The sequence below is a fragment of the Corvus cornix genome, chromosome 3 (genome assembly GCF_000738735.6).
Source record: "Corvus cornix cornix isolate S_Up_H32 chromosome 3, ASM73873v5, whole genome shotgun sequence".
Lineage (NCBI taxonomy): Eukaryota > Metazoa > Chordata > Aves > Passeriformes > Corvidae > Corvus > Corvus cornix.
Window position 1 is genome coordinate 41,606,673 of NC_047056.1, and position 24,221 is coordinate 41,630,893.

Sequence of the window (24,221 nt, forward strand, 5' to 3'; positions counted from 1 at the left end):
ATCATGCCTCATTTAATATATGATGCATTGACTGGTTATTGACAGGTTGTTATGTTACTGCTCAAATTGAAACTGCTGTTCAGACCATCACTGACAGGCTGGTTTTCAATATCTCACATCACTCTCCTTATGAAAACTTTCCTTAAAAGGACACTTTGGGATAGATGAAGAAGATAACCGTGTGAGGTCATTTCTTGAGAAGTCTGTATGGCTTGTCTAAGGTTTCACTTAGCAAAAAGCTAAGCCTATAAACAGACAAGCCTCTGCAGTCAGTGTGAGTTTTCCACTCACCTCACACCAAAGTAGAGCTTCAGTGGTTCCTGTACTTATGCACACTAAAATAAGGGGAACACATAGAGATCACCAGCTGCAATAATTGCTTGATTGTATCTGTTATCCCACTCCTTGTGTTTAGGATAGCATCCCCCTTCCCTGAAGTGAATGGGGACAGAGGATCTTCATCATCTTTGCAAAGCTGCAGAAGGTGGCCCACAATGATTGGGGTTCAGCTTAAAATGAGATTATTCCTTAGATTCTCCTTATTTTCCTGAAGTGGAAGAGCCCTTTGCCTGTTTCTGAAGGGTCTCTGCTGATTAACATGCAGCACAACATGAAGGTGAGCTCATTAGAGCAAACTAAATTGGGGAAATTGCCTGAGCATTCAGAGCCAAGCCAAGGGATGGGATCACACTCTGTCCCATTATGAAAGCAGCAGGCACCAGGGGCAGAGCAGAAACCAAAGACGAAACTGGTACTTCAGGCAGGTGTCATAGCCAGGAGAGTTGTGACCACTGGTCAGTTCACTGTTACCATTTCCTGGAGAGGGAAGTCTGGGGAAGCTCACAGCCCACGGGCATACATCAAGGACCTGAGCTAGGGGGCCTCCCTTGCTGGTGTGTCCTAAACTCCCCTGGACTCCAGGCAAGTGTTTGAGCTTGCAAGAAATGAGGAGTTGAGTCATGGCAAACCCCATGTCTGGATTGCAATGGAGTGCACTCAATTCTTGCTCTTCCTCAGGAAGTGACTCCATGTGTGTTTATATAAACACACAGCCCAACATGATCGGGCAAATATTACTCAAGGTTTTGCCATTTGCCTTTGGGGTAAGACTGAGCACAAGCATGGGGTCAACAGGTCAGAAGGTTAGGAGGGGAAAGATGGAGAGTCTACACACAACAAGTTGTTCCCCAGTCTTTGTAATAAGTGTCAGTCCTACTCAATGCACCCATGAGTCCACAGAAGCCTGTCGGATGCCTGGTTGCAAAGTTCAGTCAGTTCATCATCAGATGTGGAATAAACATAGCACTCTGGTTATCATTAATAATATTTATTTTGGAAAAATATTTTAAAAATGAATTTCTTCATTAACAAAACGGTAAAAAAAAATCAAATAACATTTGCACAATATTCCATAAATACATTTATATACAAAAAAATATAGTCACATAGACCCGAAGTGCCTTTGTACATATTTACCAAAAAATTTAAATTATAAAAAAATGAACATCACAAAATACTCAAGCTTTACAATTATCATGAAAATATTTTTACAGATTCAAAAAAATAACACACTTTTTCTCACCTAGTAAAAACACATTTTAGTATCAAAAAAGACAATAAAGGCAGTGTTTGTGTCTCTAATTCAAGAAAAGACTGGCTCATAATAATCCAAAATATACACTTCAGGCAGTGCATGCTTCTTTATGTAGTAATTAAGTCCATTCATTTAAATATATATAGAAAAGCAACTGACCATAGTGCAATGATAAAATTCATAAAAGGCAGTGCAACAGTAATCCTTGAACACAGACCCTTGCCTGGTGTCCATCTTGTTTCTTTATTTTGCAGTCACTTTGCTAACTTCAGTAGAGAACCAGCTCAAGCCTGAATTTAGTTTCTCAGCAGCAGTCAGTGAAGGAATCTATCTCCCATTCCTCTTTCAGCAGCATTCATTGGGGCACGTCTCCTCTGAAATTGTTCTGAACAACCACCTTGCCATATCACCTCTGGTTTACACCTGGTAAGAGAAAACACAAGCAGAGATCAGGAGAGGTTAATGAAACACACGAAGAGGACTGTAAGGCTGGAGAGGGTCAGGACTCTGCATGAAGCCCACCAAGGGGTGAGTCAGCACACCTCAACAACACTACCATTGTACCCTAGTTTACAAGACTTGTCAAACCCACAACATCCTCAGCATCAAGTCACTGAGCTTGTCTTTACAACATCCACAGCATCACAAACCCAAGGTGGCTAGATTTCAGCAGGTACAAACCACCATGGCATTATGGAAAGGAATTTATCTGCCCGGGCGTGTATTGGATGAGAGCTGCAGACCGACGTTTTTCTGCTGTTCCAACCCTACTAACCTCAGTTGCTATGATGCACTCGTCTTTCTCTTCTGATATGACATACACCGACTGGTACTTTGTGTCCTTTGAAGTGGAATATACTGAATCTGGTCGCTTTCTTTCAGAAGTATCACTATTGAAGGCAAAAAGAGAAAGAACAGGTCAGATGGCTGTTGCTTAATGCTATGAGATATACACTCCCCCTTCAAAGTGAAGCTTCCCCCTGCACTCAGATGTGAGATACCTCTTTAGTTGTACTGCACTTTTCTCCTCTGCCTCTGAATCATACGTTTCACACTTGGCTTCACATTTGCTGTGCTCTTCCTTAACTGAGTCCTCATTTTTGAGTTCATGCACCAAATTGTAATCCACTGATGGGTATCTGACTTTGTAACCATTTTTATCAGAGTTATCGCTGTGAAAGTCTACTTTCTTATTTGTGTTTTTAATCTGAGTGGCACCAATGACACTTATGGAAATGTCCTTCTCGCGCTGGCAGTTTGCCAGGTTATTCATAGTCTCAGTCTCACTCCTGCAGGCATCAGGCTGATGGTGCCTCTTCTGCACTCTGAGCCTGACGCAGACGACCACAGCAGCACACCCCAGCAGCAGCATGAGGACCAGAATAATCCCAGCGCAGACAGCGATCCAGGGGAACTGGGAGTTCTGGCCTTCCGTGTACTTCTCAGTGAAGTCAACGATGACGGGTCCCTGCGGCGGCTCAGGGAGCAGAAACTGGCAGTTGAGCCCACCATACCCCCGGGCACACTCACAGACATAGCGGTTGTTTCTTTCATGGCAGGTGGCCCCGTTGTGGCAAGGGTTGTGTTCGCATCTGCTCACTGGGGTGCTGCAGTTCTTCCCGTTGTATCCTGGGGGGCAGGTGCAGGAATAGTCATTGATGCCATCCTGGCAGGTCCCTCCATTGACACAGGGGAAGGAGGCACAGTCGTCCACATTATCATCACAGTGTCTCCCAGTGAAGCCAGCCTGGCACTGGCATATGTAAGAGTTCCCCAGATCGACGCACTGGGCTCCTGCAAGACATGAAGGGGGACGAGCTGAGTGGTGGGCAGCCAGACACAACAGCCTCCCACTCACTGCTCTCGGGGCAGCTGGCACAACCAGCAGCTGAGGAAAGTTTTTTTTTGAGAGGTTAGTTCAACCTTTGCCAAGTCTGATCCAACATTAAACGTACATGTTTTTAAGAAAGATTTTTGTTAAGCAGATTTACTTCTCATTCTCAATCCTATTCCTTTTCTAACATTTCACTCAGCTCAGACCAGAATACTAGTCCAGGTCAGGTTATCACCACATCTCATGTTACAGAGTTTGAGTGGCAATGAATAAGGAGGACTACAGTAAAGAAAGTCTTCACTAGTTTAATCAAAACAGGAAGATTACTGCTACCATATTACAAGTAATAATGTTTAGCACTCATGTGGCATTTGCATCCAGAGACCTCTAAGACTCTTTGCAAAGGATTTGTAAGTATAATCTTCTATGCCTTCATGCATGAAGCTTCAGACCAAGTTACTTGGACACAGCCACCCCATCAGAAAATGCAATCTGCAGCAGTGGCCCAAGCCACGCCGTTGCTTTCTTTTTCATAGGACAGATCCTCCACCAAGTCAACTATTGACATGGCAAGGACCTTTTTACAAGAGGATGTAGTGATGGGGCGAGGGGGAATGGCTTTAAACTGAAAGAGAGCGGGTTTAGATTAGATATTATGAAAAACTTCTTTACTGTGAGGGAACAAGTTGCACAGAGAAGTAGGGGATGTCCCACCCCTGGCAGTGTTCAAGGCCAGCTTGGATGGGGCTTTGAACAACCTGGTCTAGTGAAAGGTGTCCTTGCCTGTGGCAGGGGTTTGGAACTAGATGACCTTTAAGGTCCCTTCCAACCCAGACCATTCTATGATTCTATGATTGACCAGTGTGCCTTGATCAGTGTGCCTTGTTATGAACTCCAGACCAGAAGCCAAAGTAAGTGTATGGTCTCCTTTCAGAAGACCACTGTAGCATGTTTGGCCTTACCATTAGCACAAGGGCTGGAACTGCAGTAATCGATTTTCTTCTCACAGTTGAACCCAGAATAACCCAGTGGGCAGCGGCAGCTGTAACCCCCATCAGGGTTGTCGGTGCATCGCCCACCATTGAAGCATGGTCCATCAGCACAAGTCATTGCGCTTAGCTCACAGTTTTTCCCATAGAAGCCTGGGGGGCAGGTACAGGAATAGCTGTTCTCAAGATCCTGAGGAGAAGAAATGAGAAATTACCAAAATATTTGTCTAAACTTGCTCTGAAATCCAAAAAGGGATTTTGAAAATTAGTAAAACTGACATTAACTCCTCCCTTGGAGTTCCAGATGATACAAACAACTCGAACTTACAGTGCAGCTTCCACCATTCTTGCATGGGTTGGCATCACATTCATTGATTTCAATCTCACAGTTGGAGCCTGTGTACCCAGGGCGGCATGAACAAGTGTAGCTCCCCTGACCAGTATTGGTGCATGTGGCACCATTCTTGCAGGGCTTGTGGTGGGTGCAGTAGTTCAGGTCTGTAAAAGATATATTTTCTGTTTATAAAGAGAGCAGCCAAGGTGCTTGCTACTTTGCAAGGCTGGGACAGGGTGGGTGAGCTGAAATGAGTTGCCTGCTTTCTGCGTTTTAAAACAGATGCTCAGGCGAGGACTGAGAACTCACCCTGGTTGCAGAAAAGACCACCCCAGCCTTCCTGGCAGTTGCACTGCCATGGTTGCTGACAGGTACCATGAAGGCAGCCTGGGTATCGGATGCATTCATCACAGTATCGCCCCTGCCAGCCCACTCTGCATCTGAAAAAAAGGATGACAACAAAGTCTCATCAGATTTAGTTTTCTCACAGTTGGAAACCCTATCATAAACTCTGCAAACACACTGATGCCAGGGATCAAGTTTCCTAAAAGCCCTCAGTGATCCTTCATGTGAGAAAGTCACCAGGTCCAACTGTAGCATCAGCTTTCATCGGTCCTAGCTTTTTCTTCCACTTCCTTAGATAGACTCATGGTTCCAGATAGTTGATTTGTTTACTCTAATAACAAAGAGCCAAACCTTACACACAGCACTGTAAACCCATTAAGTTAATATTAATGGCACTGATGTTTGACTTATAGAATAATACTTTGATCTGGCATCACCTGGATTTCTCAAATTTCCATCTACTATGAAGAAAGGCCTTTAAACCAACCCTTCAAATGTCCAATGGCTTACTTAACACCAGAGCATCGACACTGAAAGACAAAGAAGGAAGCAGGAAGGGAGTGGAAAACTTACTTGCATTCCCCAGGCTTGTCGCAAAAGCCGTGTTGTTCATCACATCCAGGCAAACAAATCGCTGTAAACAAACCAAGGAGGGAAGGACATCAGCACTGGTGCCAAAACAACTCTCTTTTACAAGTCTGATTCTGACAGCACCTTGTGGGTGGGGAGGGAGTCCCTTTTACTAGGTCGGGGCAGTTAAGCGCAGCTGAATTAATCTCTGGAGTCTGCAGGAGTATTGATCTTGCCCCGTAACTGGGCACTTTACTTATCACCGGGGATGAGCATTCTTCTTAATACAGTTGCACACGGACAAAAGAGGGCTCACAATTGCTCCCTTCCCTACAGCCCCTCACCCCCCTTCCCTTCCCAGTGAGGGTCAGAAGTCCTTTTTTCCAATTCTATGCACACAGCTCCACCTCTTAATATCCCCCGAAAGTGTGTGTGCAGATAAGAGTGGACAGCTGGTGTGCAGGGTGCCAGTGCAAGACAGCTGCTCTATTGTCTATTCTCTCCCAGCAGCTGCCCCACTGCAACAATACCCCGGCCCCGGAGCCAATGGGGCCGGCGGCCGGCGACCGGGCAGCCTATCCCTGCCCACAGCTAATCTATGGCACGCGCGTGATTTCGCTGCAAAAAAACTTTTTTTTTCTTATTCAAATAAATAAGTCTAAAGTTCTTCCTCCCTCCTTCCCCCCTCCGCCCTGCCCTGAAAAGGGGCGGGTGGGTGGGTGCAGCCCTGGTAAAAGAGGTAAGCGGGCCAGCAGGAGGGAGGATGAGAGAAGGGAAAAAAGGGACTTCTGCTCATTACTTTGCCTGGTTATGGAACTCATTAAGCAGGCACTGCAAAGTTTTAATTCAACAAAGCCAGCCGGAGACAATGGCATGCGAGGGGAAGGAGGGGGGAAGAAAAAGAAAGAAAGAATCGGTGCTGATAATCAGATCGCCTCCAAGTTGGAAAGAATGGAGCTGGGGGCAAGGCAATGGGAAGCAATCTGCAACTGGCAGCTCCACTCACTAACGGCAAAACATTCTTTTTGCATGCACACATAAACACATCTCCCCTGCCTAGTAGGTTTGTGTCAGTGTTATAAGCTGTTTTTTTCTGAGAGGGAAAACACAGCAAAGAGTGTGCGTAATGAGTCAAGAAAGATGGACAGCCTTCTGCTTCGCTGTGGGAATAGCAGAGATGTACAGGCATTCGAAAGTGCTGACAGCCCTGAAAGAGCTCATTATCAAAATGCTTCCTTTTTCCCCACCCCTTGACACAACTGGACTAGGCACTTCTGATCATGGGAAAGGTTGTAGCTCTTATTTAAAACACTATCAAAGAAAATGCGAGCCCCTCTGCCTGCTCTTTATTGTGCAACATCGTACCATGAACTGCTAAAAGCATCCTAGCAGCCACTAACAGTGTGAATAATCAATCAGGGATCGTTTGATAGCAGCTCAGCTGAGACCACAGTGTTGGTGGCTTTAAAGAGAAACAAAAACACAACAAGAAGAAAGCTGAGAGGCTGCTTTACAGCCTGGAACTGTTTTCTTCCTGCCTGCCTGGCCCTCTGATAACTGCAGAGGAGCACTCACCCGGTACGTCATCTGCCAGCATATTTCAGATCTGTGTATTCACACAAACAGAGAATGCCATCACACGCTGCAGCAGGGGCTCTGTGTGCACATTTGGGTGTACACCACTATGTATCTACAAAGGGCGGAATCTTGTACAACCGGAAAGTATCTGACATCCTGGACTATCCTGCCTGTGATCTGCTTACTGTCCCAGCTTTTCCTGCTGTATCAACACACTACATTCCTCAAAAACTTCAAGCTCAGGGGTATGTTTCATGTCCCTCACTACTTTATTAGTACCAATGATCATGGCAATGGCACAGAAGGGAGCTGGGGAAGAAGTTGAACGTTCTTGTGGCCCCATGTGCAGCAATTTCTGTTAGTGGCAGCATATGAGTACCCCAAAAGATAAATGTACAGTCTAGAAGCCACAGAGAATGTCCTGGACTTCCTGATATTTTTCTCAATACAAGGTCACAGAAGATGAGACCATAGCAAGCCTACCAATAAGCCTGTCACATGGATGTTGCCAAAGCCCAGCTCCCTCCCCTGAAGCTGTGTACCCTGTAAATGATGATATCAAAGTTGTGTGGTTGGAGGGGTGGATAGGTGTAAAAAGTAGTCCTGATATATTTTAATAAATCCTCAAACAACTGCTGAACATTTTGCTACCAGACTTGATGGTCTAAAGTAAACAAGCAAGAGTGTAGTGTTGGCACTGACATTTTGTTGGCTTGAGAAGGGGCTGTCTGCATTAACTTTCTGTGGCAATGCTGAGGATCTCCCATCCCTCACGCTGGTAAGGCTTGGGCACAGAACCAGACATCCACGCACGATTGCTTGGTTCTCTCTCCCCATGAGGCCTGATGTCAGAGAAACACCCCTCCACCAACCCCAAGAGCTCAGGAGACACTGCTGCAACAGGCACCCAAGGAGACAAGGAGGTGGATACTCACGCTCAGTGCAGTACTGGCCTTTCCAGCCCGGGTTGCAGACTTTCTCTCCACGCTCCCCACAGGTGAAGTGGCCAAAGGCATCATCCCGGGGACGGCAGAAGACAGAGCAGCCTTCTCCATAGTAGTGCTCGTCGCACACGAAGCGATAGGAGTACTTGAGGTCAGTGCGGCCGCTGCTGTGCAGGTCCTGGGACCACTCTTCACCCACTGCCAAGTGTCTCTGGGTGGCCAGGCGGCTGATGAGGCGCTCAGGGTTTTCTGTGTGAAAGTGGAGAGGAGAAGAGTGATTAGAGAGCCCAAAGCAGGCAGGGCATAGGGGGGTCTCTGGTGGGAGGGGAACTGCAGAGGCAGGATGACATGGCTGCATGCCAACAGGTTGGCCTCTCTTGCCACGGGTCTACCATAGAGGAGAATGTGCTGCACACTGCGGAGAAAGGGGCCAAGCAGGGCTGCAAGGCTGCGATTATTATGGGGAAAAGCGTGTTTCAGAACACTTACCTGTGGTGAGGTCGTCAGGTGAGTCCGTATGCAGCGCCTCAATGATGAGCGAGAAGGTGCCCTGTGGAAAGAAGGAGCAGAGACAACCCACCAGGAGAGCATGAGAGCAGGTAAGGCCCAAGGGGCAGAGCCACCAGTCCCCAGAAATCGTTATCCCCCTCCCATCTTGACACTTCAAGGAGATTGGATGCCTCTTGGAAAGGCACGGGACGGGACGGGACGGGACGGGACGGGACGGGACGGGACGGGACGGGATGGATATGTGCCGCCCCCTCCAGCATCGCCCCCCACTTACGGGCCAGGTGAAGCCGAAGGGGAAGCGGATGGGATTGCTGAAGGCGGGGTCGGCGCCGCCCGCGCCGTCGGGGACGCTGAAGGAGTTGGCGCCGAGGACGGGGGTGATGGCGCTGCCGTAGGTGCAGGGCGGCTCGGGGGACACGCTGGCCTGGTAGTGCTTGAGGCAGACGCGGAAGAAGGTCTTGCAGTCGCACTGCTGGAGCCCGCCGGCGCCGGGGCCGCCCCCGCGGCAGCAGTTGCGGTTGCTGAGCAGCCCCTTCTTATTGACAAACTCCTGCAGCTTCAGCTCGAAGACCCCGGAGGAGCCGACCTGCGGGGCGGGGACAGAGGCCGTCAGCCCGCCGAGTAGCCCGCTCCCCAGCCCTACTCCGACCCCGACCCCGGCGGCACTGGCACTCCCTCCCCGGTCCTCAGCTGCAACAGGCAGCGACAGTCCCTGGCATCCCCCGCGGAACTCCCCGGTGCAGGGACCCCCGGTGCAGGGACCCCCCGGTGCAGGCATTCCTGTCCCCCACCCCGCGGGCACTTACCTGGCAGCGGCTCAGCAGCACCGAGAGGACGGCGAGCGTCAGCAGGAACCGACCTCCCATTTTGGAGGTGCAGCTCTGGTGCCCTCGCTTTCCTCTCCCTTATCTTCTCGTCAGAGGGAAAAGGGGAAAGTGTCTCTCGGGGTAAGGGAAAAAACACAGCGGCCAAAGCCGCTCGTCCCAGCAGAGCTGGAAGAGTTAGTGTCACGGTCTCCCTCTTTCAGGAGTGTCTCTGACTTTTTTTTTCTCCTTTTGTCGATACCTCTAGATGTAGCCTGTCAGCAACTGGCAGCTCTTTCGGATGGCAAAAGAAAAAGAGAGGGGAAAAGGACGGGAGAAAAAAAAATGTAAATATTTATCTGTTAAACTCTTTTTCTTTCGCAATCCACGATGCTCCTCCTTTTCTCCAGGAAGAAAAAATAAAAATAATAAAATAAAAGCAACTTAATTCCCAACAGAGGCAGAGAAAAGGCTTCCCAAGGAAGATTAAAAATTGGCGATCTGGAAATCCCTGCAGAGGCAGCGGCGGAGGCAGCGGCGATAATTCCCGGTGCGGTGCGATTCGGGAGCGGCTCTGCGCTGCTGCGCTCGCCCTGCGCACGTCGGGGCTGGTGGGTGTCAAACAGCAGCGGTGGCGGGCAGGTCACGTCGGAGCCTTGATCCCCGTTTTTCTTTTTTTTTCTCTTTTCCTTTTTTTTTTTTTTTTTTTTTCAAAGGAAGCGAAGCTCTCTTTCCTTGTTGTGGGTTTACTTTTGTTTTTAGAGGAATTCCAGCCAACAAAAATAAGCTCGTGTCTCAACAGCAGCGAACAGAGCGTGTCCGGGTGTGCTCCTACGGGGGAGGGGGTGCCTGCTCTGCTCTGCTCCGCGCCGCGGCTCGGCTCGGCTCGGCGGCTCTCTCCGAGGGTGAAGCGCTAAGGATCTGCCTCTCCTAGGGCGCCTGCCGCCCTTATATCCCGCCGGCCGACTGCATGCTTAATGAGATGCAAATGAGCAGCCCCCCAATCTGGCTAGAGCTGTCACAAAGGAGCCACTTTTCCAAACCCTCCTCTCAATGGATCGCCAAATGGTCAGTGAGCTGTAAAATGTGCAACCCTCCTCCCCCTCCCCTTCGCGCTCACAAAACGTGTTCATTTACATTCCTGCAAATTTGGTAACCGCAAGAATCCCCCTTCTGCTCCGGGGAGAGGGTAACACCCCCTGTGCACCGGGAAGAGGCAGTGCAACACGCTCCGGCCAGAGAGCAGCCCCGGGGACGGCGGGCTGTAATTGCCTCTTGGAACGTGCAGAGCAGCCGCCGTGACCCCAAAAAGTGACTCGGTGATCGTGACCACTCCAAGGGGCATCTCCGGCGTTAAAGGGACGAGGGAGGTGGGAGCCAGCGAGCCACAACGATGGGAGTCCCATCCCATGAAACTCACACTGCATTTACCCTGCCATAACCGGGGTAACTGGGGAGGGGGAAAACGAATGTGAACGAAGTGACCCGGGGCTCGCTCTTCCCTTGGCTCCTCTGACGGCGTGCGTCCCGCCGGCGGAGGCACGGGGATCCCCGGGGTCCGGCGGCGAGGGAGCGCCCGGGCGGGTTCGTGGCAGGGACTCGTGGAGGGGACCCGTTTGCGGGGCTCCGCGGGTCCCGTCCCCGCCACCACCGCTGCCGGAGAGAGCCGCTCGCTGCGCCCGGGTCCCGCACCCCTCTATGATTATTACCATCATCACCAGCAACCTCTCCCTCTCTCTCCCTCTCTCTCTCTCCCTCTCTCTTTTTTCCTCCTTCAGCTTAGTAAAAAGTGAGTTTGGTGTGTGTCGTTCGCGTGGCTGTCATTAAGGCCGTTTGTTATTGTGTGAGGGCTGAATCAGTTAGCTCTTTGTGCTCTCAGCTGTATGGTAATGTAGACAGCACCTGCTCCCTGCACAATGCGAGGGAGAGAAAGAGCTCCCCTCGGCGCACGCTACTGCCTCTACAACAATGTCCGCACATTTTTTAAAGAAATCCCTTCCAGCACTTCCCCCCTCCACAACACACACACACATACGCACAAAATAAACTAACCCAAATTTACACCAATCATCACCTTTATAATTTTTTTACATATCCATCAGACAGTACAACTTTTGTTTTGATCTTTAAAACATGGAAAGGAGTTTACCGGTGCGGTGAAAAAGGGATAGAGGCTATTACCATTTGAGCAGTTTCTTAATGATGGATGGAAGCAGGGGATAAAAGTTGGAGGGCGACTCTGGCATGTCACTCGAAGCAGGGTTTTCCACTTTGTTTAGGCCCTCTGTTTAAACACCTTTGGTAGGCGCAGGCGGATTCATTAGGATGCAAGGTGTAACTGTCTCTGTAAATGTCATTTTAATTGTAACAGATCATTTCAGCACAGATTAAGCTTGTGTGCGAAAGGAGAGGATTTGGCTACAATAACCTCACTGTAGGTATGCCGTGCTAAAAGCCTTATTATGGCGACTTTATTGGGTTGAAACGTGCATTTGCATGGCAAAATGTGACTTCCATTGAAGCAGATGTCTTGATCACAAATTATCTTACAATGCGCTAGGAAAAAAAAAAATCTTAAAGACTTCTTAAAGTAAAAGCATTGAGTAATACCAATTAAAAGAAAATCACTAATGAGTTCATTCAGCCCAGCTCTTCTCGACTGTTCCAGGACTGTAGCTGCCCACATTCATTTACTAGGGGTTTGTGGCACCTACCCCAAACCCAGGCCACCTAATCCAAACCTCGGAACAAGCATCCAGATCTTTGCAACCTTTTGCCACTCAACGCGTGTCCTTTACATCTAGCTGTAGTCGAACGAGCCATCTACATTCAGGTGCTCTTCTTCTCTCCTCTCTCCGCCCCTCGACGCATAAGCAAAAGTTTAAATGTACAGGAATGTTTGGGTTTGATTTTTTTTTTTTTTTTACCCCGGAGTTGCTCCGGGCAGAGAGCAGACCAGCGATCCCGCAGGCACAGTGCGGAGACGTAGGGAAGGCGGCGCAGGACGGAGGGGAGCGGAGCGGACGGCGGATCCCCGGAGGCCCGGCCGCCCGCCCCCGCCGTGCCCAGCCTCGGCAGCGGGGAGCGGGGGGGCGCATCCCGCAGCAGCGCCGGTTTTCACTGCACATTACTTTTGCCACCTAGCGTCAACATCTTTTCAAGTGGTTTGTCGCTGCTTCGCAAACTTTGCTGCGGCGTTATCCCCGGGAAAAAGAGAGAGAGGGGGAAAACATCGCTTCGTATGGGGTTTACTAAGCGAGTGGGGCGGGGGGGGGCGGGGGTGAGCGGCAATATTTGCCTTGAAATTTGGGTGGTGGCCCGTCGGTGGAGGCGAGAAGTGATATATCAACGCGGATCTTTTAATCTACGAGAGATGGAAAGTTGGTCCATTAGCATCCCCTTGCTTAAAAAACTGGAAATAAAAAGTTACACGCGCGAGGGCTTTAACCTAGCGATAGGAGGAAAAAAAAAAAAAACAAAACACCAAACCGAAAAAACTTGCCCCCAAATCCTTAACAACCCCCCTTCGGTACCGGGTATTTGTTAAATTGACGTGGCACAGATTTCTCGATTACCGCTGCTGAGCGTGACTGAAAGGCGCCGTGAGAGCCGGCAGGATCCTGCCCACGGCGCTCATTCTTCTCTGGCTTAATTTATGCCACGCGATTCTGTATTGGGGAAATCAAGCAGAAAGCTCCTTTTTCTGCTTTTTTCCCCCCTCTCCCTCTCTCTTTCAGATGCTGGACTAACGGGGAGACTGTTTAACTTAAGTGTTTCTATAGGAGGCTGTTGTAGTTTAACTCCTGCCCACCAGTAGCTGAGGCGAACAAAGGAGGGACTCGAGGTCTAACTATTCATCCATTCTCTGCACTTTAATTTTCATTGATTTCGAAGACAAGGGGAGCCCTTAGGGATTCTCGCTGAAGGGGGATGACACGCCTTTAGACGCGATCAGCCCCCCAGCCAGCCATCTGCTCCCAACCAAATGGCGCTTTTTCGCTCCCAACCGCGTGTCTCCGCACCGCGCTCGCCCGCCGCCCCCCGCCGCCCCCCGCCGCCCCCGCGCTGTTAGCCGTGCCCGCGCACCGCCACCGGCCCCCGCTGCCGGGCACGGACGGGCGGCCGGTCCCGTCCCGTCCCGTCCCGTCCCGTCCCGCCCGACGCCCTGCGCGGCCGCACCCGCCCCGCCGGGGTGAGCCGGCGGCGGGACCCCCCGGGGGCGGGCGCGGGGCCCGGGACCCCGCCAGGGCGCGGTGACCCCGCACGGCCGGGACGCGGCGGGCCCGGCCCCGCCTGCCAGCGGCTCGCTGGGGCTGGTGGGGCATTGTGTTCTCCCTCCCTGCCCATAATTGATACCCTTCCCGCAACGCCGGCCCCCCTCTCCTGCTCCGGAGAGTATTTACGGTCGCGCCGCGCACCAGCGCGGCCGAGAGCTCCCCATCAGCCGCAGCTTTTATTTCTAAGCGAGCCAGATTATGGGAAAAGTCACTTAAAAAGGGGGGTGGGTGGGATATGTGCGTGTGTTAATTAGGGCGACGCGCTGCCATCGCTGGCGTGCAACCCTGATTTTTCCCGGGACGGAGAGCTCCGGGCATATGGCGAACGGTGCGTCGGCGGAGGGATGTGTACGTGTGGAGCTATGTGTAGCCGAGTGTGCATAATATTTTAATTAGGTGTATAGTCCCTACGGAGGTATGTGTGCGCGGCTGCCCCTCCGCCGCACGCCCCCTTCACCTGTTCCTCCGGGCCGGGCCGGGCCGGGCCGGGCCGGGCCGGGAGGGAAGGGATGGGAAGCGGGGGGAGGGCAGGCGGGGTGCCGCTGGGCCGGGGCCCTGTCTCCCCCGCTGGCTCCAGGCTCGGCGGCGTGACCGGGGTGCTGGCGCTGCCCCGGGCCCGAGGCGGGTGCGTGACGGGCGCGGAGGAGCCGCGGTGCCGGAGGGGCGCTCCGCCGCCCTTGCCGTGTGCGGGGAGGAGGATTAAGAAGTTTAGCGTGTAGGTTAGCCCAAAGTTGCAAAGGCATGTGCTGATTAGAATAAGAAAGGGCAGTCGCGTGGCTCAGCTGGCACACAGCGAGGCCAGATGATAGATAAGCAGCTCTGGGTCTTCCCTTCCCCCCAGCCCCCTTTTTCAAATCGCAAATCATCTGCTCCGGCCCTATCCTAGCCCCTCATTTTCATTACAATGGTTGTGTGTTTACCTGTGATCCTGGGACGGGGCATTCCTTTGTCTCCCGAGGAGATTACCGCAGCCAGCTGCTCTCCAACCCTTCCCTGGGCAAATCCCGAAGTGGCCCCTATATGTGTTTTACTGATTGCACACGAGGAGAAAGCGAGATACCCCCTCCCCCCGCCCCGGCCCCGTTTCCCTGCGCTACTTGTTTGTTTGGGTTTGCTCCCTGGCTCGCTTCCGACGGGATTTTGCTTGTGGGAAACTAAGAGGGATAAAATTGGTCACTCGTGTGCGTGAGCTGTCGTTACTCCCAAAGGCGGAAGGCTGAAGGGCTGCTTACCTCCGCCCGGGGGGCAGAACCGCGGGGCCCCCAGGGAACGACGGGACATCAGGGGTTCGGGGAAAGAAGGATTACTCCCGCCTTGCCCTCCCTCAGCCCTTGGGTTCCCCCCGGTCTGGGACATCACTTTTCCTGAAACCTCCCGTGGGTGCCCTGAGCCGGGCAGGTTCCATTCCTTCCCCCGACCGCTGCTCTGGGACACACAGTTTCAAATGCTCTTCCTGCCCATGCCCCTCTTGGGAGCACCTCGGCCTTGCATTTGGAGTACTGGCATCTTTGCCCACCTTGAATTTCAAGAATACTCAGGATCTTCACCACACCAGAAACCAGAGACCACATTTGAACTAGAAAACCTTCTGAAGTCCCTTACCACATGAAATATCCCTTGATCCTGTTGTTTACCCTGCGTCCCAGCACCCCAAACGCCCGGTCAAGCAAGCCCAGTGTAACCCCATGCAGCGCTGAGGCCTGGCTTGTCGTGGTGGGGGTGTCACAGAGAGTGAGGGTGAGCAATAGGATTCAGATCCTGTACTGATAAAAAATGTGATGGCACTCCTCAAAAAAAAGTTCTGCACTGTAGCTGAGAGATTTCCCTGGATGGAAAGATTCCCTTCTGCTACAAACTTCAGTAGCAATATTTGCTGCCTTCACCCGTTCTCGTAGGAAAACTCCCTCTTTTGCCCAGCATTATTAATCGTCATCGTAAGCCAGAACTCTAAACAGTAGCTGCAAACTACCACTCCAGACAGTAGCTGCACAGGCCACTCTCTAGAGCCCTGTGACAGCACAGCGTGCTGCTGTACTGCGCTGCATTTCATGCATGAAGGGTTTTTCTGTTCCCCACTTTGCACAGTGTGCACATCTTGTGCATTGCATGCTGGCTGCAGCACAAAACCTGCTGCTAATAAACTTTGGGGGAGGAGAGGGGACAGCAGTTTGATTATACGCTTCCAGGGCTTTCCAAGCCTCTTCCAGTTTGGGCAGTTTTTATTTCTTTCTGCATCTCTCCACGTTCAGGGTAGGCAGGGGGTGGGAGAAGGTGGGGGCAAAAACTCCTCTGCAGAAGGTGATTATGAGAAAGAGGATGGGTATGGATGGGGCGGGCCTGAGCTTTTGGAAATGCTCTCCCCTTTTCTGAGAGCATCTGCCCGGAGACGAACAGATGTGGGCACCTGCGGTGACAGGCCACATATGCTCCATCCTATTCACAGGCATTCAGACACCGCTACAATGGTGAGGCTTTGTGCACTCGGAGTCACCAAATATATTAATCTGCACTCCCCAGAGCACCGCTCTCTTTTAATTTTTCACCGGCAATAACATCTGATCTAATCTTCCCATGGGCTCCCTCGTGTCCCTCTCCCCCCTCCCGGAAAGATGTGAAGTTATTCAGGTCCCCACCTGTTGCCGGCGGGCTGCGAGCGGGTCTCACTCCCGGCCCGCACCCAGGGCGTTATGCCGGGATATGCGGCCCGGGGAAAAAGGGGGGTTCCCCTCCGATGGCAATCGTCGGCCACGACAAAGCGAACCCACCATCCGCCCCCCCGGCCAAAGGTCGCGCTGCCAAGGGGGGACATAAATCTCCCAAATCTCCTAAGCGCGACTCGGGGGGGCTGAAGCGGTTTCGGTGCGCGACGCTTTCATGTCCCCCGCCCCGTCCCCCCGTGCCGGCCGGGTTTGTTCGGGGCCACAATGGCCCCTCCGGCCCCATTGTGGCCGTACGAAGCCGAGGGACCACAGCCCGCGGGCGGGGACAGCGGCGGCCGACACCGGCCCGCCCCTCACGGGCACGGCCCCGCCCCGCCGGCGGGCGCAGGCGCGGGCGCGCCCCGCGGGAAGCGGAAGCGGCGCTCGGGTCAGTGCCGGGCCGGGCGGCGGGGCCGGGGCCGGGGCCGGGGCTCGGGGGCTCCCCGGGGCGGGGCGGTCACAGCCGCAGTCCCGGTGTGCGTGGGCAGCGTGGCCCGGGCGCCGCACGAACCCCGGGGTGGGGGGCTCGGCCCTGCCGGGCTGCGCGCAGCGGCTCCCGCACCTTGCGAGGTCCTTAAAGGCCCCTTCCAAACCCAACTGTGATTAAAGAGGGTGGTATTCAGAACTCTGTCTTTAACTGATAGGATTCGGGAATGCTTTTAAAAGCTGTGTATTCACAATACTTTGTTAACTCGCCTTCCTTTCTTTCCCTTTTGAATACCATAAGCATGTATATTTTTTAATAAAACAAAATCTATCTTTGTTTTTCTAGTACTCTGTACTTTTCTGTATGCTATTAACCTGAAATCCCCCTCACTGAAGATACTCAAGAACTGTCCGAATGCAATCCTGTGCCATGTGCTCTAGAATGACCCTGCTGGAGCAGGGAGGTTGGACCCTGTGGTTCCTTCCAACCTTACTCTTTCAATGAATCTATGAATTTTGTTTGGTCATATTTATGAGAATCTTTTGATATTTATATTTTTCACTGATAAACAGAAGTGGAAAGGAAAATGAATGAGTACTTAACGTTTAGTTTGCTGATTTGAAGTAAACCATTTCAAATTGTTAAAAGCCAAGATAAGACAATGACCTATCAGCAAAAGAAGAAAAAAACCCCAGTTCTGTTTCCAAGCAGCTTCTTTTATTATTATTGTAGAATTTCATTGTTTCTCAGTATTGCATTTTAGAACATTGTTTTTATTTTTCTTCTTTCAGACTGCTGTGAGTTTCCAAGATCAGCCATGGGTGTTAGAGGCTTGCAGGGATTTGTGGCAAGAGTTTGCCCTGATGCGTGCAAAACAGTAGATCTGAGAGAAATGGCAGAAAAGCATCGCATCGATCATCCTGATTCCCCACCTGTTATCGTAGTAGATGCCATGAGTTGCGTTAGACGCTGGTACACACCAGAATCCTGGGTGTGTGGTGGCCAGTGGCGGGAGTACCTTGCCATTTTAGAAGATTTTATCAATGCTTTTATAGCAGCTGGCATCAAGTTGGTGTTTTACTTTGATGGGGTGGTAGAAGAGAAAAAGAGAGAGGAGTGGATCAAACGGAGGATGAAGAATACTGAGGAAATAGCCACATTGTTTCGTTTTATCAAGACTCACAGGAAACAGCCAGGGAGAGAAATGTTTGTTCTTCCTTCAGCTCTGCCTACTTTTACACGTTTTGCCCTGAAATCACTTGGTCAAAAAACAGTCTGCACATTGCAAGAGGCAGACTTTGAGGTGGCTGCATATGGTTTGCAGCACAACTGTATAGGAATTCTGGGGCAAGATAGTGACTACCTCATCTATAATACATGTCCCTACTTTTCCATTGAGAACCTCCATTTGGACAGACTGGTCACTGTTATGTACTCTCGAGAAGTTCTTTGCCATGTACTGGGTATTAGTTCAACACACCTTCCTCTCTTTGCATGCTTGCTTGGCAATGATGTTGTTCCAGAAAGCCTGTTGGAAGGCTTTTGGCACAAATGTTTAACCACCAGTCCCCACAGGAATAACAGCTACAACAGAAGAACAAACATACTGCTATCTGTAGCAAATTACATCTCAAAAATTCCATGCTCATACAGCAGCCTGAAACACTTGGAAGAGATGCTACCTCTGGGATCAGACAAGTCATTGCTTTACAGAGGAGTGAACTCCTATCTTTTGCCTGGGCAGCAGTCTCCATGGATTCCTCCCAATGTAATAAATTGTCAGATGTCATCCCTTCAACAACAGTCAGCTCTCTGTCAAGATAAAGAAATCTTTCAGGTAACTAGTTTTTTAAAACTTGATCACTTTATGGCCATGACTACTTAATGGAACTTGGTAATGAGTACATCAATCCTGTCGATTTAAATTTGCTTGTGCAAAAATCTTTTGTCTGTTAAGTAGACCCCCAGTTAGGAGTATTGCATGCATTAATATGAGCATAGATGCAGCACATTTAGTAAAACGTGGTTTCTCTCTTTTTGAAGTCTCAGGTAGGTCAAATAATGGGGAGCAGCTCCTGTATAGGCCAGCAGCTGGGCACAGAAATGTACTTCCCATGTATTATATGATTTCCCATGTTTATATGATTTGTGTATTGGCTTGTTTTTTACTTTGAGAACCCACAGGTCAGCCATAAGCTGGTCAGTGGTTTGCTTGGCTGTGCCTGGCACATGCAGTTGAGGTATCAAATGTAGCTGTGCTAAGAATGCAGAACTTGAAATTGCTCTTATGGTGGAGATGTGGAAACTCCTACAGAATCACGTCTTAGAATCGTAGAATGGCTGGGGTTGGAAAGGACCTTAAAGATCACCTAGTTCCAAACCCCTGCCCTGAGCAGGGAGACTTCCACTAGACCAGGTTGCTCAGAGCCCCATCCAGCCTGGCCTTGAATACTTCCAGGGGTGATCCAACTCCTCTCTGGGCAACCTGGGCCAGTGCCTCACCACCTTCACAACAAAGGGCTTCTTCCTAATATCTAATCTAAAGCTACTCTCTGACAGATTAAAGCCATTTCCCCTCATACTGTTAATACACACCCTTGTGAAAAGTCCCTCTCCAGCTCTTTTGTAGCCCCCTTTAGCTATTTGAAAGCTGCTCTAAGGTGTCTCCAGGGCCTTCTCCTCTCCAGTTATACAACCCCAGCTCTCTCAGCCTGTCTTCACAGCAGAGGTGCTCCAGCCCTCTGATCGTCTTTGCAGCCCTCCTCTGGACTCACTCCAACAGGTCAAAGTCCTTGCTATGCTGGGGACCTCAGAGCTGGACACAGCACTCCAGGTGGGGTCTCACCAGAGCAGAGTAGGCAAGGAGAATCCCCTCCCTCACCCTGCTGGTCACACTGCTTTGGATGCAGCCCAGGGTGCAGTTGGCTTTCTGGGCTGTGAGCACACATTGCTGGCTCAGGTCAAGCTCCTTATTCAGCAACACCCTAAAGCCCTTCTTAGAGCTGCTCTCAATCCATTCTCTATCCAGCCTGTATTTGTGCTCGGGATTGCTCCAACCCAAGAGCGTCATCTTGTACTTGGCCCTGCTGAAATTGATGAGGTTTGCACAGGCCCACCTCTCAAGCCTGTCCAGATTCCTCTGGATGGATCCCTTCCCTCCTGCATGCCGATGACACCACACAGCCTGGTGTCACCAGTAGACTTGCCAAAGGAGCACTCTATCCCACTGTGTTGCTGGCAAAGATGTTAAACAGTGCTGGTCCCACTACCAACCCTTGAGGACACCACTTGTCACTGGTCTCCACTTGCACATTGAGCCATTGACCACAACTCTTTCAGAGCGACCATCCAACCAGTCCCTCATCCACCAAGAGGTCCAGCTGTCAAATCTGTGCCTCTCCAGTTCAGGGACAAGGATGTTGTACAGGACAGTGTCAAATGCTGTAAGTCTGTATTTTGTGATTTTTGGTTCAGGTTAAATTACCCTTGTTTTCATTGTCCCTGAATGACCCAAAAGCACTTCACTGGGTTTATTAATTCCCAAAGGGCAGGTCTGCAGTAGCAAATTTTACTTATGGCTTCCCACACGGACAGGGATGCACTGGTGTTGCGATGAGATACTGTATGTCAGATTGAGTCACTCTGGGAAATTGGATGTATTAGCTTAGGGTGGCCTGCCTGGCTGATAGAAAATGGGCTACCTGGCATCAGAGTTTATGGAACGGTGGTAAGTCTAGAGTACAATTCTGTAAATTCATGGCAATTAAGATAACATTGGGATTTTTAAAAAAATCTATATAAGGAAGTGTATTTTAGACCCTATATTAGCCATCTGTTACTCCCTATTTTATTAGGTCTGTATAGACTTCAAACACAGAAACTTTTTTTCTTCCTCTTGCTTATCTTGAGCATTTTCTTTAAAACTATTTTTCTGTTTCCTCATATTACTCTAAAGTAATTATATAATTTACATTTTCCTTTCTAAAAAGACCAAAACATTTTAGAACTACATTGCAACCTATGCAATGCTCGTTTCAGCTAAACTGTAGATATATTTGATCTGTTATATTAACCACACATAGACACAATACATATAACTTCTGACTGGTGTAGTTAAATAGAAGATATTTTAAAAAATCAGCAGCCATACATCATAATAAGGTGCTGAAAAAGACTCTTTATGCTTGAAGTGCAAGGAAAAAATAGCCAGAATGCAATTATCTAGGTTGGATTATGGCCAGGACAATAGTGGCAGTATCCTTACTCCTTAAGAGAATGTACCATGCAGTCTTTATGACAAGTGGTCATTATTTCGTGTCTTGGTCTTTAATTTGAAGGGTTGGAGTTCTGAAGCATCATGCTGAGCTACTGCTCTAATAAAATAATAATGTTTAGAAACTCTATTGAGGAGTGCCTCACGGTTGTTGCATGAATCCTACATGAAGCCAGTCCCTGGGTCAAGGAAATTACAGTCAAAACGTTAGACATGTTAACTTCTCTTTTGTTTTTGTTACAAGTGTTCAAATATTTGTATATGTAATGTGTGTGCTTTGCTTCATATTTTGAAGCCCATTTGTAGTTCTGCTTACCTTGCACATTGTCTGGACTGCACGTAAATGACACACAAAGCTCAATTCCAACCATGAGGACATAGCCTCATGGTGCTGTTTCTCTCAGAAGAGCATAACTTTCTAGCTGATTGTAGGTACGAATCAGAAATATTTTTCAAGATACAGACATTGAATACAGCAATACTTTTGAAATCACCTTGTAGTTTTTTCAGTACATAAGGATGTGTAGATGATTGGCAAGTTGCAATAAACTAGTGTTGTTGATCTCATATCTCTGGATTCTGTGAAATAGTTCAGTGCTTCATTTAAATCATGCTTAGAAATACTTGATGCTCTGTTTTTATTTTATACAAAAGTATACTTGGGGGATTACAGTGTTTACATATATTAGGAATACTAAAGTATTTCTTGCAGGGAAACCATTGATTTATTGTATAAGTGCTCTGTTGATTGGCACTGTACACAGAAAGTATGACATTTCAGTAGAATTAGTTTTGATCAATAATGACCCAGTGACTGACTGCAGCTTTCACCAGCTGAGTTCCCAGGTTTGCAGATACTGGAATTCTGCAGAAATGGTGAATTTGGTTCTGGCCAGTGGTCCAGTAACTCAGTGAAAGAGTCTGTGATAGCTGTGTGGATGGCAAAAACCGAATAGTACAGATAGCACAACACATGCAGGGAATGCAGAGCAGAAACGTAAGTGCCTGCTCACCATATGGCACGGGTCCTGGAGAATTTATTAGTGGCACCCCATGGAAATAATTTGCTCCGCTCAGCTGTTTGAACACCCCCAGAGTTTTGGTCTGGGGTTATGAAGTAGAAAGTCTATCTGGCTCTGCCCTTGGCCAGTCCAGATTGCCAGTGTTACTGGTTGGAATTCTGCACTGCCTGGGAGCATCTTTGTTGCTTTCTCATCTAGGGTGCTCCAGACCAGCAGACCCTGTTGGTACTGAGGCTGCTTGTAGCCAGCTGCTCCAGCCAGATGCATCTGCATCCAGTGCGTGGTTAATGTGCAGCCTGGGTGATGCTGTTAATTCTGCTTTTCAGCAGCACGCCTGCAGACCTGGTTTTCCTCACTAGAGTAGATTTCATTTCTTTCCACAGTGAAGAGCTATTGCAAAGTGAAAGTATGATGAAGTTAAGTATTCTAATTTTACCAGAATGTAAACTACACCAAGTCAGGTCAGGAAAGAAATACAGCTGTCTTATATAGTTCATCTTGCAATATCATAAGTTTGTATTTTGTCATGCCTTCACTCACTGTTTAAAGTGAGAAGGTACATTTTCAGGTCACCAAAGGAGGGGCAGCTATGTTGGAATTCAGAATTCCTTGTAAGAATAATTACTCTCTAGAAAACTGTTGTTCAAGTTCCCAAGTTTTAAGAATTAAATGAGGAGTTAAGAAAGGCAATCATGGTTTTCCTGGGGATTCCTGTCCACAAGAAGAGGGATGTCTGAAAATATACTATACTGGTGTTATTTGAAAAAGCGCTTGTTGCCTCCTTGGCTGTTCCCTCCGTTTCTACTGATAGAGAAAGATCTATTTCCTCAAACAGTGAATACATTTTGTTAGTTTTTGATTTTTCTTAATTTTGGAGATAATGCCTTCTTTCCTTCTTTGAACAAACAGTTAGCCAAAGAACAGCATATCCAATCTGAAAATTATTCAATCTTCAATATCCTGAGTAATGGAGAGATTGAGTGCAGCAACTCCTTGGAAGATGACTATGATACAGAGATTCCTGGACAGGCACTTATCTACCGCCCTGCTCGCCAGCATATTTATTCTATCTTGTTGGAATCTGGAAAAGGTAAGGATTAAACTACTTACACCATTATTCAAGTGTACTTTCAATTTTGAAATATGAAATCTTGAATTAATTGCTTCAGTGGCTGCATCAGCATTTAGGATAAAAACTCTGAGCAGCTGAAATGTACATCTTATGGAAGTAAGAGAAAATGCGGAGGTGAAACTGTGGGGCTTTTTCTACATGCTGTTCCATTTCAGTGCTTTTAACATGATTCTTAAAAGTGGAGGTTTTTTCCTTGCTAAATGGGAAGTTGTGATAGGTGTTAATGATAAAAAGATTGAGCAAAACAATGATCTTTAGGAGATTTTTGAAAGTTTGAGGGTATATGAAACCTAATGGTTCTTGGATAAGTGTGGCTCTGGATGAATTAGTGAGTTGTAATACACTTTTACAGAACAGTAATGCACTGTTAAAGTTTTACCTTCTGTTGATTCTAAGTCTGCAATTTTCAGAACAGTCAAATATAGTTACTGTAATAATACAAATGCAAGTAGTCATGCCAGCAATTATTAGTTTTTTCATCCAAGTGGAAGAAAATACAATTTCCTTATCCAGCGGAATAAACAGATTGGGTAGCAGGTACTCATATCTGTGCTTGCATTCATCTCCTTGAAGACAGAGAGTTCTTTATTCACATCCTTGGACCAATTTCATGTTCTTAAGACTTCCATTAGTTAAGTGTTATCTTTACAGTGTCTTTCAGCCAGTGAGTTGAAAATTAAAAGTGTACTGAACTTTTCTTCTTTTCAATGTGTTGATTTCTCCGTAGTAATCACTTTACATTTTATTGATGAAAGTGCACCGCCATCAAACCTAGTATTCAAACTATTTGCTTAGAAAGGCACAAAAAGGTAATTAAGTGCATGACTTCCTTCAGCAGTCAGAGGTTGAAGTTGTGCCATGATAGGAAAAACTGAATCAGAGTTTACATA

General features: G+C 48.8%; 2 protein-coding genes and 1 long non-coding RNA gene across 3 annotated transcripts in view; 1 reads left to right on the forward strand and 2 right to left on the reverse strand.

The window, feature by feature from the left end:
• Nucleotides 1-1,407: 1,407 nt before the first annotated feature.
• Nucleotides 1,408-9,877, reverse strand: DLL1 (delta like canonical Notch ligand 1). The gene is made up of 11 exons (XM_039569349.1): nt 9,505-9,877; nt 8,973-9,284; nt 8,678-8,738; nt 8,180-8,437; nt 5,670-5,730; nt 5,061-5,191; nt 4,746-4,915; nt 4,391-4,607; nt 2,596-3,388; nt 2,370-2,484; nt 1,408-2,017 (listed from the first exon to the last, which is right to left on the reverse strand). Exons 1-11 carry the CDS (start codon nt 9,562-9,564, stop codon nt 2,012-2,014), a joined length of 2,184 nt encoding a protein of 727 aa, XP_039425283.1. The 5' UTR covers nt 9,565-9,877; the 3' UTR covers nt 1,408-2,011.
• A 1,681-nt stretch (nt 9,878-11,558) lies between these two features.
• Nucleotides 11,559-14,803, reverse strand: LOC120411715. The gene is made up of 2 exons (XR_005604223.1): nt 14,699-14,803; nt 11,559-12,865 (listed from the first exon to the last, which is right to left on the reverse strand). It is a non-coding gene; the product is annotated as an uncharacterized LOC120411715 (long non-coding RNA).
• Nucleotides 14,804-16,823: 2,020 nt separating this feature from the next.
• FAM120B (family with sequence similarity 120B) overlaps nt 16,824-24,221 on the forward strand; it is a 47,975-nt gene continuing 40,577 nt past the window's right edge. The window contains exons 1-3 of the mRNA XM_039569350.1: nt 16,824-16,865; nt 17,696-18,741; nt 23,109-23,289. Of these exons, the coding sequence (XP_039425284.1) occupies nt 17,722-18,741; nt 23,109-23,289 (1,201 nt within the window). The 5' untranslated portion in view covers nt 16,824-16,865; nt 17,696-17,721. The remainder of the gene's footprint in view (nt 16,866-17,695; nt 18,742-23,108; nt 23,290-24,221) is intronic.